Raw genomic sequence first — 13435 nt, forward strand, 5'->3', positions numbered from 1 at the left:
AGGGAGGGGTTGATCTGTTGTGCGGGAGGTTGAGCGTTACCAACTAGATACAGTCGGCCTCGCCTCCACGCATAGTTTGGGCTCTGGAACCCATCTTCTTGAGAGGGGCTGGACTCTCCATTTCTCTGGCGTTGCCCGCGGGGACAGGCAGCGAGCTGGTGTGGGCTTGCTCATTTGCCCCACAGCTCAGCCGCTTCGTGTTGGGGTTCACTCCGGTGAACGAGAGGGTCGCATCCCTGCGCCTTCGGGTCGGGGACAGGTCTCTCACTGTTGTGTCGGCCTACGGGCCAAATAGCAGTGCGGAGTACCCGGCCTTCTTGGAGTCCCTGGGAGGGGTACTAGACAGTGCACCAACCGGGGACTCCGTTGTTCTCCTGGGGGACTTCAACGCCCAGTTGGGTAACGACAGTGACACCTGGAGGGGCGTGATTTGGAAGAACGGCCTCCCTGATCTGAACCCGAGCGGTGTTTTGTTATTGGACTTCTGTGCTTATCACAGTTTGTCCATAACAAACACCATGTTCGAGCACAAGGGTGTCCATCGGTGCACGTGGCACCAGGACACTCTAGGTCGGAGGTCGATGATCGACTTTGTTGTCGTGTCATCTGACCTGACAGCGTGTCTTGGACACTCGGGTGAAGAGAGGGGCTGAGCTGTCAACAGATCACCACCTGGTGGTGAGTAGGAGGAAGCCAGACAGACCTGGCAGACCCAAATGTATTGTAAAGATCTGTTGGGAAAGCCTGGCAGAGCCCTCTGTCAGAGGGGTCTTCAACTCACACCTCCGGGAGAACTTCTCCCTGATCCCGGGGGAGGCTGGAGACATGGACTCTGAGTGGGCCATGTTCTCCACCTCTATTGTCAATGTGGCCGCCCGTGGTCATAAGGAAGTAAGGGATGCCGTCAAGCTGAAGAAGGAGTCCTATCGAGCCTTGTTGGCTCGTGGGACTCCTGAGGCAGCCGATGAGTACAGGCGGGCCAAGCGTGCCACAGCTCGTGCAGTTGCAGAGGCAAGAACTCAGGGTTGGGAGGAGTTCGGGGAGGCCATGGAGAAGGACTATTGGATGGCCTCAAAGAAATTTTGGCAAACCGTCAGATGCCTCAGGAGGGGGAAGCAGTGCTTCACCAACACTGTTTACAGTGCGGGTGGAGAGCTGCTGACCTCGACTGGGGATGTTGTCGGGCGGTGGAAGGAATACTTTGAGGATTTCCTCAATCCCCCCGTCATGTCTTCTGACGAGGAAGCAGAGACTGGGGACCAGGAGGCGGACTCGTCCATCACCCTGGCTGAAGTCACCGAGGTGGTTGGCAAGCTCCTCGGTGGCAAGGCACCGACAGTGCACTAACCGGGGACTCCATTGTTCTCCTGGGGGACTTCAACGCCCATGGGGGTAACGACAGTGACACCTGGAAGGGCGTGATTGGGAAGAATGGCCTCCCTGATTTGAACCCGAGAACGAGATCCGTCCCGAATACCTCAAGTCTCTGGATGTTGTGGGACTGTCTTGGCTGACACGTCTCAGCAACATCACGTGGCGGTTGGGGACAGTACCCCTGGAGTGGCAGACCAGGGTGGTGGTCCCTCTGTATAAGAAGGGGGGGGTGTGTTCCAATTACAGGGGAATCACACTCCTCAGCCTTCCTGGTAAGGTCTACTCCAGGGTACTGGAGAGGAGAATCCGACCGATAGTCGAACCTCGGATTCAGGAGGAGCAGTGTGGTTTTCGTCCCGGTCGTGGAACATTGGACCAGCTTTATACTCTCCATCGGGTCCTCGAGGGTTCATGGGAGTTTGCCCAACCAGTCCACATGTGTTTTGTGGATTTGGAGAAGGCATTCGACCGTGTCCCTCGTGGTGTCCTTTGGGGGGTGCTCCGGGAGTATGGGGTCCGGGGCCCTTTGCTAAGGGCTGTCCGGTCCCTGTATGACCGGAGCAGGAGCTGTGTTTGCATTGCCGGCAGTAAGTCAGACCTGTTCCCGGTGCATGTTGGACTCCGCCATGGCTGCCCTTTGTCACCGGTTCTGTTAATTATATTTATGGACAGAATTTCTAGGCGCAGCCATGGGCCGGAGGGGGTCTGGTTCGGGAACCACAGGATCTCATCTCTGCTGTTTGCGGATAATGTTGTCCTGATGGCTTCATCGAGCCAGGACCTGCAGCAGGCACATGGGCGGTTTGCAGCCGAGTGTGAAGTGGCTGGGATGAGAATCAGCTCCTCCAAATCCGAGGCCATGGTTCTCGACCGGAAAAAGGTGGTTTGCCCTCTCCGGGTGGGTGGTGAGTCTCTGCCCCAAGTGGAGGAGTTCAAGTATCTCGGGGTCTTGTTCACGAGTGAGGGAAGGATGGAGCGTGAGATTAACAGGCGGATCGGTGCAGCGTCTGCAGTGATGCAGTCGCTGTATCGGTCCGTTGTGGTAAAGAAGGAGCTGAGCCCAAAGGCAAAGCTCATGATTTACCGGTCAATCCACGTTCCTACCCTCACCTATGGTCATGAGCTCTGGGTAATGACCGAAAGGACAAGATCGCGGATACAAGCGGCCGAAATGGGTTTCCTCCTCAGAGTGGCTGGGCGCATCCTTAGGGATAGGGTGAGGAGCTCAGTCACACAGGAGGAACTCGGAGAGGAGCCAGCTGAGGTGGCTCGGGCATCTGCTCAGGATGCCTCCTGGACGCCTCTCTAGGGAGGTGTTCTGGGCATGTCCCACTGGGAGGAGACCCAGGACGTGCTGGAAGGACTATGTCTCTCAGCTGGCCTGGAAATGCCTTGGGATCCCACCGGAGGAGCTGGAGGACGTGTCTGGGGTGAGGGAAGTTTGGGAGTCCCTGCTTAGACTGCTGCCACCGCACCCCGGCCACGGATAAGCGGAACCTGAATCCGAGGTTCGACTATCGGTCGGATTCTCCTCTCCAGTACCCTGGAATAGACCTCACCGGGAAGGCTGAGGAGTGTGATTCCCCTGTAATTGGAACACACTCTCCGGTCCCCCTTCTTATACAGAGGGACCACCACCCCGGTCTGCCATTCCACAGGTACTGTCCCCGACCGCCACGCGATGTTGCAGAGACGTGTCAGCCAAGACAGCCCTACAACATCCAGAGACTTGAAGTACTCAGGACGGATCTCATCCACCCCCGGAGCCTTGCCACCGAGGAGCTTGCCAACCACCTCAGTGACTTCAGCCAGGGTGATGGACGAGTCCGCCTCCAGGTCCCCAGTTTCTGCTTCCTCCCCAGAAGATGTGACAGTGGGATTGAGGAGATCCTCAAAGTTTGAGCCCGACAACATCCCCAGTCAAGGTCAGCAGCTCTCCACCCGCACTGTAAACAGTGTTGGTGAAGCACTGCTTCCCTCCTGAGGCGTCGGACGGTTTGCCAGAATCTCTTTGAGGCTGTCCGATAGTCCTCCTCCATGGCCTCCCCGAACTCCTCCCAACCCTGAGTTTTTGCCTTTGTGACTGCCCGAGCCGCGGCACGCTTGGCCCGCCGGTACTCATCAGCTGCCTCAGGAGTCCCACGAGCCAACAAGGCTCGATAGGACTCCTTCCTTCCGGTGTCCACCACCGTTCAGGGATTGCCGCCGCGACAAGCACCGCAAACCTTACGACCACAACTACGAACAGCCACATCGACAATAGAGGTGGAGAACATGGCCCACTTGTAGTCCATGTCTCCAACCTCCCCCGGGATCAGGGAGAAGATCTCCTGGAGGTGGGAGTTGAAGACCCCTCTGACAGAGGGGTCCGCCAGACGTTCCCAGCAGACCCTCACGATGCGCTTGGGCCTGCCAGGTCTGTCCGGCTTCCTCCTCCGCCAGCGGATCCAACTCACCACCAGGTGGTGATCAGTTGACAGCACAGCCCCTCTCTTCACCCGAGTGTCCAAGACACGCAGTGGGAGATCAGATGACACGACAACAAAGTCAATCATCGACCTCCGACCTAGAGTGTCCTGGTGCCACGTGCACCGATGGACACCCTTGTGCTCGAACATGGTGTTTGTTATGGACAAACTGTGACTAGCACAGAAGTCCAATAACAAAACACCACTCGGGTTCAGATCGGGGAGGCCATTCCTCCCAATCACGCCCCTCCAAGTGTCACTGTCATTACCCACATGGGCGTTGAAGTCCCCCAGGAGAACAACGGAGTCCCTGGTTGGTGCACTATCTAGTACCCCTCCCAGGGACTCCAAGAAGGCTGGGTACTCCACACTGCTGTTTGGCCCGTAGTCCGATACAACAGTGAGAGACCTGTCCCCGACCCGAAGGCGCAGGGACGCGACCCTCTCATTCACCGGGGTGAACTCCAACACGTGGCGGCTGAGCTGTGGGGCAATGAGCAAGCCCACACCAGCTCGCCGCCGTTCCCCGCGGACAACACCAGAGAAATGGAGAGTCCAACCCCTCTCAAGGAGTTGGGTTCCAGAGCCCAAGCTGTGCGTGGAGGTGAGGCCGACTATATCTAGCCGGTAACACTCAACCTCCCGCACAAGCTCAGGCTCCTTCCCCCCCAGTGAGGTGACATTCCATTTCCCCAGAGCTAGTCTCCATGCCCGGAGATCCGGTCGTCGAGGTCCCCGCCTTTTACTGCCGCCCAGATCTCTCAGCACCCGCCCCTCATGGCTCCTCTCGCAGGTGGTGGGTCCACGGGAGGACGGCCCCACGTTGTTCCTTCGGGCTGGGCCCGGCCGGGCCCCATGGGGAAAGGCCCGGCCACCAGGCGCTCGCTGCCGAGCACCCACCCCAGGCCTGGCTCCAGGGTGGGGCCCCGGTAACGCCAGTCTGGGCAACGTAACTGGCCTTGTTGGATTACTCTTCATGGGGGCTTCTGAACCGCTCTTAGTCAGACCTGTTTGCCATGGGTGACCCTACCAGGGGCATGGAGCCCCTGACAACATAGCTCCCAGGATCATTCGGGTGCTCAAACCCCTCCACTATGTTAAGGTGGCGGTTCATCTGTGCCGTGAGCGTGTATTTTCAAAAGTTAGAGAAATAGCGTCAAAAAACGCAATCGACTGAATGCCAAAGATTAGAACAACTTCTTTTTTTGAATTAAAAAAATAAAAGAGTTAGTGACATTTTAAATTAATTAATTAAAGTAAATTACATTCACAACACTTTCACTTTAATTTTCACATAAGATAGTACCATAGGAAATACAATAGCTTAAATCATATTCTGTACACAAGTATGACTATGTCATTGAATCAGTCTGCGAGTCTCAACTAAGTTGTCTGCGATAATGTGCACCTTAAGATCCAACAGGTGTCAGTATAGAGCACAGCAACACTTCACCGGTACAGTATCAATACAGTTTGGGGAATGTGCAGAAACGCTTCACGAGTTCTCATTTACCCATCACTACAATCACTACCATCACCGGTTTCATTTACCGGTCTCATTTACCCATCACTACCTCTTTCCTTCCTCAACACAAAAAGGCAAGGCATAGCAGCAGACAGTGCAGCAGCAGCAGAGAGAGTGCCATATTGGGAGCAAGTGGCTTAAATAGTCTCTAACGAGGAAGGCGGGATCAAGGGTGGAATCCACAGGAGTGCTTTCAAGGGCAGCAGGGGAAAACAGACAACCTCACTACACCTGCAACTTGACAAACCTAGGTCGTGTCTCAATTCACCAAAATGCCCTTAGATGCACTGTTCAAAGTGTGCATCGAAGGGCACTTACGTAACTTCTGGCGCGACAAGGGCTGTCCCATTTAAATGCACCCGACGAATGTGCCTGACAAATATGCCCTGCGTTTCCACGGAGATTGGCCTTAATCGAGGCGTGCATCCGTGCACACTTGGTACAATGCTATATCCCATCATGCACCGCACCTATGCAGAAAAGGGAAGAAAATGGAGTGCACTGCCCAAAACACGTTCAAATGATTGTACTGGTTTACATCACTTACAACAGTGCGACATGAAACAGTTAAATCTGAATAAAGAGGTACAGGCTGTGTGTTTGATGATTAAAAACCTTTCCAACACTGGCACACTGGTTTTATTTTGCAGTACTTTCTTCGGGGCTGGTTGAATGTGCAGTTATTCCTAGACAATAATAAGAAAAATACATTATTATCATTAGAACTTATTATTGCAGTAATAAGAATAATGTAAGAATGCTTGTTTCTAGTGTACGTGTCAAACAGCACCAATAGACTGAAACATAAAGTCAGAAGGGTTTAATGAGGTCCACACAGATAAAGTGAACAATGAATCAATGTAAATAGTGTCCTCTACTGGTATAAAAGTAGTTTAGCCACAGATCAAATTAAACCTGGCCCAAATACCGAATGGGTTAAACTGCAATATCACACTTTTTGCATGACTAATAAGTGTTCTCTGGTTTATAGAAAAATTATATTGGCTTCCTCTGTCTCTGTTATTACTTTTTAAGAATGTATATTTTGTTAAAGTTATTAAGTAGCTACAACTGGACTACAACTATATTTGCTTATTGATATTCAAAGGGAAAGATTAATTCCTTAGTCCATTCAAACTAAACAGAAGTAAACGGCTGTGACGACGACACCTTGACTCTTCTTCTATTAAATAATAAATAATTAAAAATAACGTGCTTAACGAAAGCACAAAGACAGCAGTGAAAGTACGGTCCGTGGTGTATGCGTGTTTCATTTCAGCAAGGTGGCAGCATTTGGCCTTTGGCGAATTGAGACATGGCCCTAATGTGATGTGCAGTAGTTTCAATAGCGGGATTCATGCTAATTGTGTTGTACTGTCAAGGGGGAGTGACTTATTGTGTTGAGCAAAAGAAAGGGGGACTCAGAGCGTCAAAAACATAAGTGAAACTTATCAAACATGTTAATACATTGTTTTCGAGAAATATAACTTTTTTTAAACAATAAAAGGTAACATGATGAGCACAATATGTAATATGTTATCACTTGATATCCTATCAAAGTAAAATACCCCCCCTTATTAAAAAAAAATAATATGTTTTTAATAAGGCTGACCTCAGCAATGCAAAAAGATATCTAGTAATTCCAAGTTTGTGGTGCTGTTACATGTGCAAGCTAGAGCAAACAAGAAACTACTTGTTGTGTGACCCTCCGTAAAGAAAAAAAAAAAAAAAAGAATCAACGGGAGGTGTAAACAGTTCATTAGGATGACAACAAAGAAAAAGAACTTACAAAGAACTTAGGAAGGAAAATAGCAAAAAACTAATATAATCCACAGTTCTTGGATCGTGGTGATGATTACTGTCAAAAACCTCCACAGTATCTCACTTCTCTGATTGAGTTAAATTCCCATCATTACCATGTGACTTATCACAGGAGACTGACCATAGTTATAACACACATTCACACACATTCACATTAGGCAAGAGAAAACTGTTTTTAGATTCTATTCCCCTCATTTATGGAACACTCATAACTTAATTAAAACTAAAAGTGCTATTCCCTTGAGTGAGTTCTGTAATCTTCTGTTTTACTGTGTGTGTGCATATATATATATATATATATATATATATATATATATATATATATATATATATATATATATATATATATATATATATATATATATATATAATCTTTAGTCTGACACATGTTCCTTTTTGTTAGTGCATAGTATGGTATTGGAGACGGAGCGCTTGGTGGAGTCTCGCAGGCTTCTGGAGGCTCATGCCCGTTTGATGGAACTGGAGCGCTGGCAGGATGACATCTTATGGCAGCTCCGTTGGAAAATCAGAAGTGCTGAGGATGAAGAGCTGGTAGCTAAATATTTCTGCGGAGTAGGGCAGCTTGTGGATGCCTTAGGTTGGTCTACTCTTTTGTCCTTGACCTAGAGTGAGCTGATCATTATACATAGCTGCAGTCATGCACCGCACACACATGACATTTACAAAAGGCAAGTCCTCCATCCCAGTACTCCCAGAACAGAGATTGGGTATTCTCACAATTCTATGGCTGTCTGAAGTGTAGTATTGTCTATGTTTGTATAGCTGTTAACAAGACCACTATTTTGCTAAGTGCTTGGGAACCTAAATAAATGTAGGTTGTTTGCCCACTCTTTGAAAGATTCACCACCATTTTATTTGTCTCCAAATTTTGGTATTAGACCTGTTACTATATTTTTGATAAGCTGTAGGTGACTTTCACACCTTTCACATTTGTTCTTATAGTTTCTCACACGTGATAAGGCAAAAAATGTCATTCACTGCACCAAGACACCAGCAGACTTAACTCTTCTTAAAAGAAAGAAAAGGAACAAGGTTAGGTGACATACTTCAGCCGTTTACAGCTTTAGCAGTGTCAAAATGACCATGCCTCCACAGTGTTCCTTTTTTTCTCTGAAGACAAAATACTTTGGTCCCAAGTAAGTAAAATGGTCAAGTGGTGAAGGGAGAAGGTGTGTGAATGAAAGAGTTTTTTTTTTTTATACTCTTTCACTCTGAAAGAAGTGAGGACAAGTGCTTCTGGTACCAGAGACAAACAGGTGAGTTCAGTTTATTTGCCATTTGCAGTCTAAAAACCACATGGGAAAAAGAGACCAAGAAGCCCAGAGTGTACAGTATTCATTCATTAATAAATGACCAATCCCTGTACAGCCCCCCAAGAACCAGAGTCATAATGAGCTCTTAACAAAGTGGCTATTTTGAAAGGATAAAAATCCCTGTAACTTTTACAAATGTAACCCCTGCCACCTAGGGTTACCCTTACCTGATCAGTGTTCTTCCCTGATTTGCTCATATTAATAATAATGATAACTAAAGCCACACCTGGTGGTAAAGGCCCTCACCATCTGTTGCAACCGCGGGGTCCACCGCAAAGATCCTGTCTTTAGTTCCCACTTACATTGCATTATTTTTCTCCTAAACAATAAAAGCTAAAGTCATGTGAACTTTACACATTGTGTGTCATCACAAATGAGGCCCCTGTGATTTTTTTCACAAGTCCATGACAAATAGATTATCTGAAATAAATGTTTGAAAATAAATTTTCAAGAGGGCACTAAAGAGCCATTTTCTGAGATTTGCATATCTTTGCTTTTAGCTTGCATATCACTGTATTGGCATTTTCCTAACAAAAATATGTGAAAGAGAAATATTTTTTTGTAAATTTTGTAAATATTGCAATTCTGTTGAAAATTCACCATGACCTCACCAAAAGCTATTTTCAAAATATAATTGATTATCTTTAATCACACATGGGTTTTGTGTGTTTTGACCAAATTTGAAGTGTTTACAATGAAAACTGTTCGAGGAGATGTCCTAAATGTGAGATGTTAAAGCAGGGGTGTCCAAACTTTTTTTTCTTTTTACACAAAAAAACAATACAGTACAAAACATAACAGGACTTATCAAGAGATAGAAACATGCAAAGAAGACAAAGATACAGACAAGAGAATGATAAACCAACATGGTACAAAGCACAAGGCAAGAAACAGGAATAAAACAATAACCCGACCTTTGGGTGGGTTGAGCGGGTGGGCTGGGGACTTACAATGAGCTGTTCATGTTCATGTTTTATAATTGAGCAGGTAAAATGAGTAAGTATAGTTATTAGTTATGAAGTTATAACTAGTTTTAACATTCAGTTTCTCTCCCATTCTTCCTTTTTCCCTTCTTCTTTGAATGAATAATTGGGTAACCTTCCCCACATCATTTTTTTCCTGCCCTATACTCAAGCTAATAATATTTGTGTGCGTGTGTGTGTGTGCATGTTTGAGCAGTATCTGCTTTTGTGGTATCAATACCTTCAATATCAGCAGCATCATCAGCAACTGAAATTAAAATTGAAATTATAATTGAGGGAGAAGGGAGAAGGGGAACTGCTATGGATAATAATAAAATGTACTATTACAGAGAAAAAAAAAGGGAGGGGAGAAAAGTATAGGGGTGATGAATATAATATTGATAATTATTATTTTAAGTTAAAGTATGAGAGAAAAACATTCCACATTTTGACGAAGTAGGGTTGACTGTTGTTCTTTATCACAGTTATTCTTTCTGTGGAGATGTGTTCTATAATTGTGTTTGTCCAATGTGAGATGTGACATGTTGTTTTGATTTCCAGTTTTGAAATATAATTATTTTAGCTAAAGACAGGCATGTGAGCAGGGGATTTATATAGTTGACAGGAATAGAGCTTTGTCTAAGATCCCCTAGCAGACATAGTGCTGGGGATGGTGGAATTCTGCAGCCCATAATATCGGTGAGGGTGTTGGTGACAGTGATCCAGAATGAATATACTGATGGACAGTCCCATGTGGCGTGCATGTAGTCGGCTGTGGTATCTTGATTACATTGTGTGCAGATTGCTGTTTCTATCAAGCCCATTTTATGAAGTCTGTTTTGAGTATAGTGATATCTATGGATAGTTTTGTATTGTTGAAGTTGTATATTGATATTTGTATATATATATATGTATCATGGAGAAGATGTTAGAGCATATTTTACTCCAAAAGTCAGGGTTGGAAGTGAAATTTAAGTCCCATTCCCATTTTGTATAAGGTAGTGTCAGAGTGTTCCCAGAACTGCTTTAAATCACATATCATAGATTTGGAGATGATTTTCTTTGTGTTGGTGATATTAATGATTTCTTCAACAAATGTAGGGGGTTGTAATATGTTGATATCTAACTTTACCTTTTTTTTGATGAGGTGTTTGATTTGGTGATTTTGTAGAAATTGCTCTTTCCCAATCTTGTACTTCTGCTGTAATTCATTGAAAGACATTAATGTATTGTGTTCAAACAGGTGTTGTAGCTGAGTTATTCCTTTTTGTTGCCATTGAGAGTTATGAGTTGGGTTGTTGTGAATCAAAAAATCAGGATTTTGCCGTAGTGGCGTATATTTGGAAAAGTTATGTGCAGATTTGGTGATTCTGAGGGTTTTCCACCAGGATGTCAGGGTAGTGCTGATTGTGTTATAATGAAAAAACAGGTCGCTGGTGTGGACGGGTTTGACTTGGGAGACATGGAAGGTCGGGTGGATGTGGAGAGACGGTGGTAGTTGTAGCTGTACGGCGGACGGGTTGACGATTTTCGTGACTTTGAACGGGCCTAAGAATCGGCCGCCTTGATACGCCTCCCTGCTCGGAGGAGCACGGACCTAGTCTTCCTCCACACCCTGCGGCAGCGCTGAAGATGATGTTGGACAGAGGGAACCTCCAGATCCTTCTCCTCAGCTGGGAATAGTGGGGGCTGATACCCGAGGGAGGCCTGGAACGGGGATACACCTGTGGACGAACTCACCAGCGAATTGTGGGCATATTCGACCCAGGGTAGGAAGGAGCTCCAGGTCGTGGGATTGGCAGAAACCATGCACCGGAGGGACACCTCTAGGTCCTGGTTTGCCCGCTTGGTCTGCCCATTCGATTGGGGATGGAAACCAGAGGTGAGACTGACCGTAGCCCCCAGACCCTCACAAAAGGCCCGCCACACCTGCGAGGTGAACTAAGTTCCACGGTCGGAAACAATGTCCATAGGTATCCCATGGAGGCGGAAGACCTGGCAGGTAAGTTGGTCGGCAGTCTCCTTGGCCGTAGGGAGCTTAGGTAAGGCGATGAAGTGGGAAAAGCGATCTACCACCATAAGGATCACTGTGTTCCCCTGGGACGGAGGAAGGCCGGTAACGAAGTCCACTGCCACGTGGGACCAAGGCCACCTAGGAACTGGGAGGGGCAGAAGAAGTCCAGAAGGTGGTGAGTGAGAGGCCTTAGCCCGGGCACATACCTGGCAGGCTGCCGTGTAGGCTCGGGTATCCTTGTCCATGGTGGGCCACCAGAAATGCTGCCTCAGCAGGGAGAGTGACCGATTGGCACCGGGATGACAGGCGAACTTAGAACAGTGGGCCCACTCGAGAACCTGGGAACAGACAGAGTCAGGTACAGTTTACCAGGTGGGCTGTTACCTGGGTCGGGGTCATCGGTTTGGGCCGCCCGGACCACGTCTTCAACCTCCCAGTGGACGGCCGCCACGACACAGGTGGAGGGGAGGATGGACTCGGAGGCTGTGGAACTCTCCCCTTGAGTGAACTGCCAAGAGAGAGCGTTGGGCTTGATGTTCCGGGACCTGGGGCGTTAAGTGAGAGTGAAACTAAATCGGCTAAAAAACAGGGACCAATGGGCTGGATGTACGCGAGGTTCTTATGATCCGTCCAAACTAAAAATGGAAGTTCCGCCCCCTTGAGCCAGTGGTGACACCCCTCCAGTGCCAGCTTAACCGCGAGGAGCTCCCGATCCCCCACATCATAATTTGCTTCAGCTGGGGACAGGCGGCGAGAGAAAAAGGCGCAGGGAAAAAGGCGATTGTGGGGGTCAAACCTCTGGGACAGAACGGTCCCCACCCCAGTGCCTGACGCATCCACCTCGACAATAAATTGGCGGGACGGGCCGGGTTGGTGAAGGATGGGGGCGGAGGTAAACAGGTGCTTGGCAAAGGCGGACTGAGCTTCTGGGGACCAGGCGAATGGTAAAGCGGGTGAGGTCAATTTAGTGAGGGGTGAGAGGACTCGACTGAAGTCACAGATGAACTGTCTATAAAAATTGGTGAAGCCGATGAACCTTTGGAGCTGCTTGCGGTTGGCAGGAACAGGCCATTTAGTGATGGCTTGGATCTTCTCCGGGTCGGCTTTCATCTGGCCCCGCTCCATGATGAAACCCAAAAAGCTCACTTCCTCTGCATGCAATTCACATTTTTCTGCTTTGATGTACAGTTTATTCTCTAGCAGGCGCTTGAGGACCTGGCGGACATGATGTTGATGTTCCTGCAGAGATTTGGAAAAGATTCGAATGTCATCAAGATACACGAAGACAAACCGATTAAGAAAATCCCGGAGCACATCGTTAATGAGAGCCTGAAAAACTGCAGGGGTGTTGGTCAGGCCGAAGGGCATCACTAAATACTGGAAGTGGCCGAGGGGGGTCTTAAAAGCAGTTTTCCACTCATCTCCCTCTCTTATGCGCACCAAGTGGTACGCATTCCGTAAGTCGAGTTTTGAAAAAATGGTGGCCCCATGAAGGGGCGTGAAGGCGGAGTCCAGGAGGGGAAGTGGGTACTTGTTCTCAATTGTAATATATTGTTCAGCCCCCTATAGTCAATGCAGGGGCGCAACAACTTGTCCTTTTTCGCGACAAAGAAGAATCCTGCGCCCACTGGGGAGGAGGACGGGTGAATGATACCGGCAGCCAGGGAATCTCTGATATACTCCTACATTGTCTCGCATTCAGGTCTGGATAAATTATATAAACGGCTAGATGGTAAGGGGGCACCCGGCAGGAGGTCAATAGCACAATCATAGGGGCGGTGAGGTGGCAACGAGAGCGCCCTACTTTTACTAAACGCCTCTTGGAGGTCATGATACTCCACGGGGACAGCTGAGAGATTCAGGACGTCCAAGGCAGGGCCGGAATTAGAGCTGACTCCCCCCCGGGCACCAAGGCGGACTGCAGGCACTGGGCGTGA

At 48.2% G+C, this 13435-nt stretch overlaps 1 protein-coding gene across 1 annotated transcript in view; it reads left to right on the forward strand.

Annotated features, from left to right (window-relative positions):
- The window catches only part of exoc3l1 (exocyst complex component 3-like 1), an 88894-nt gene that overhangs the window by 13247 nt on the left and 62212 nt on the right, over positions 1–13435 (forward strand). The window contains exon 4 of the mRNA XM_055227326.1: positions 7592–7786. Within this exon, the coding sequence (XP_055083301.1) occupies positions 7592–7786 (195 nt within the window). The remainder of the gene's footprint in view (positions 1–7591; positions 7787–13435) is intronic.

The sequence above is a fragment of the Periophthalmus magnuspinnatus genome, chromosome 1, assembly GCF_009829125.3.
Source record: "Periophthalmus magnuspinnatus isolate fPerMag1 chromosome 1, fPerMag1.2.pri, whole genome shotgun sequence".
NCBI classification, from domain to species: Eukaryota; Metazoa; Chordata; class Actinopteri; order Gobiiformes; family Gobiidae; genus Periophthalmus; species Periophthalmus magnuspinnatus.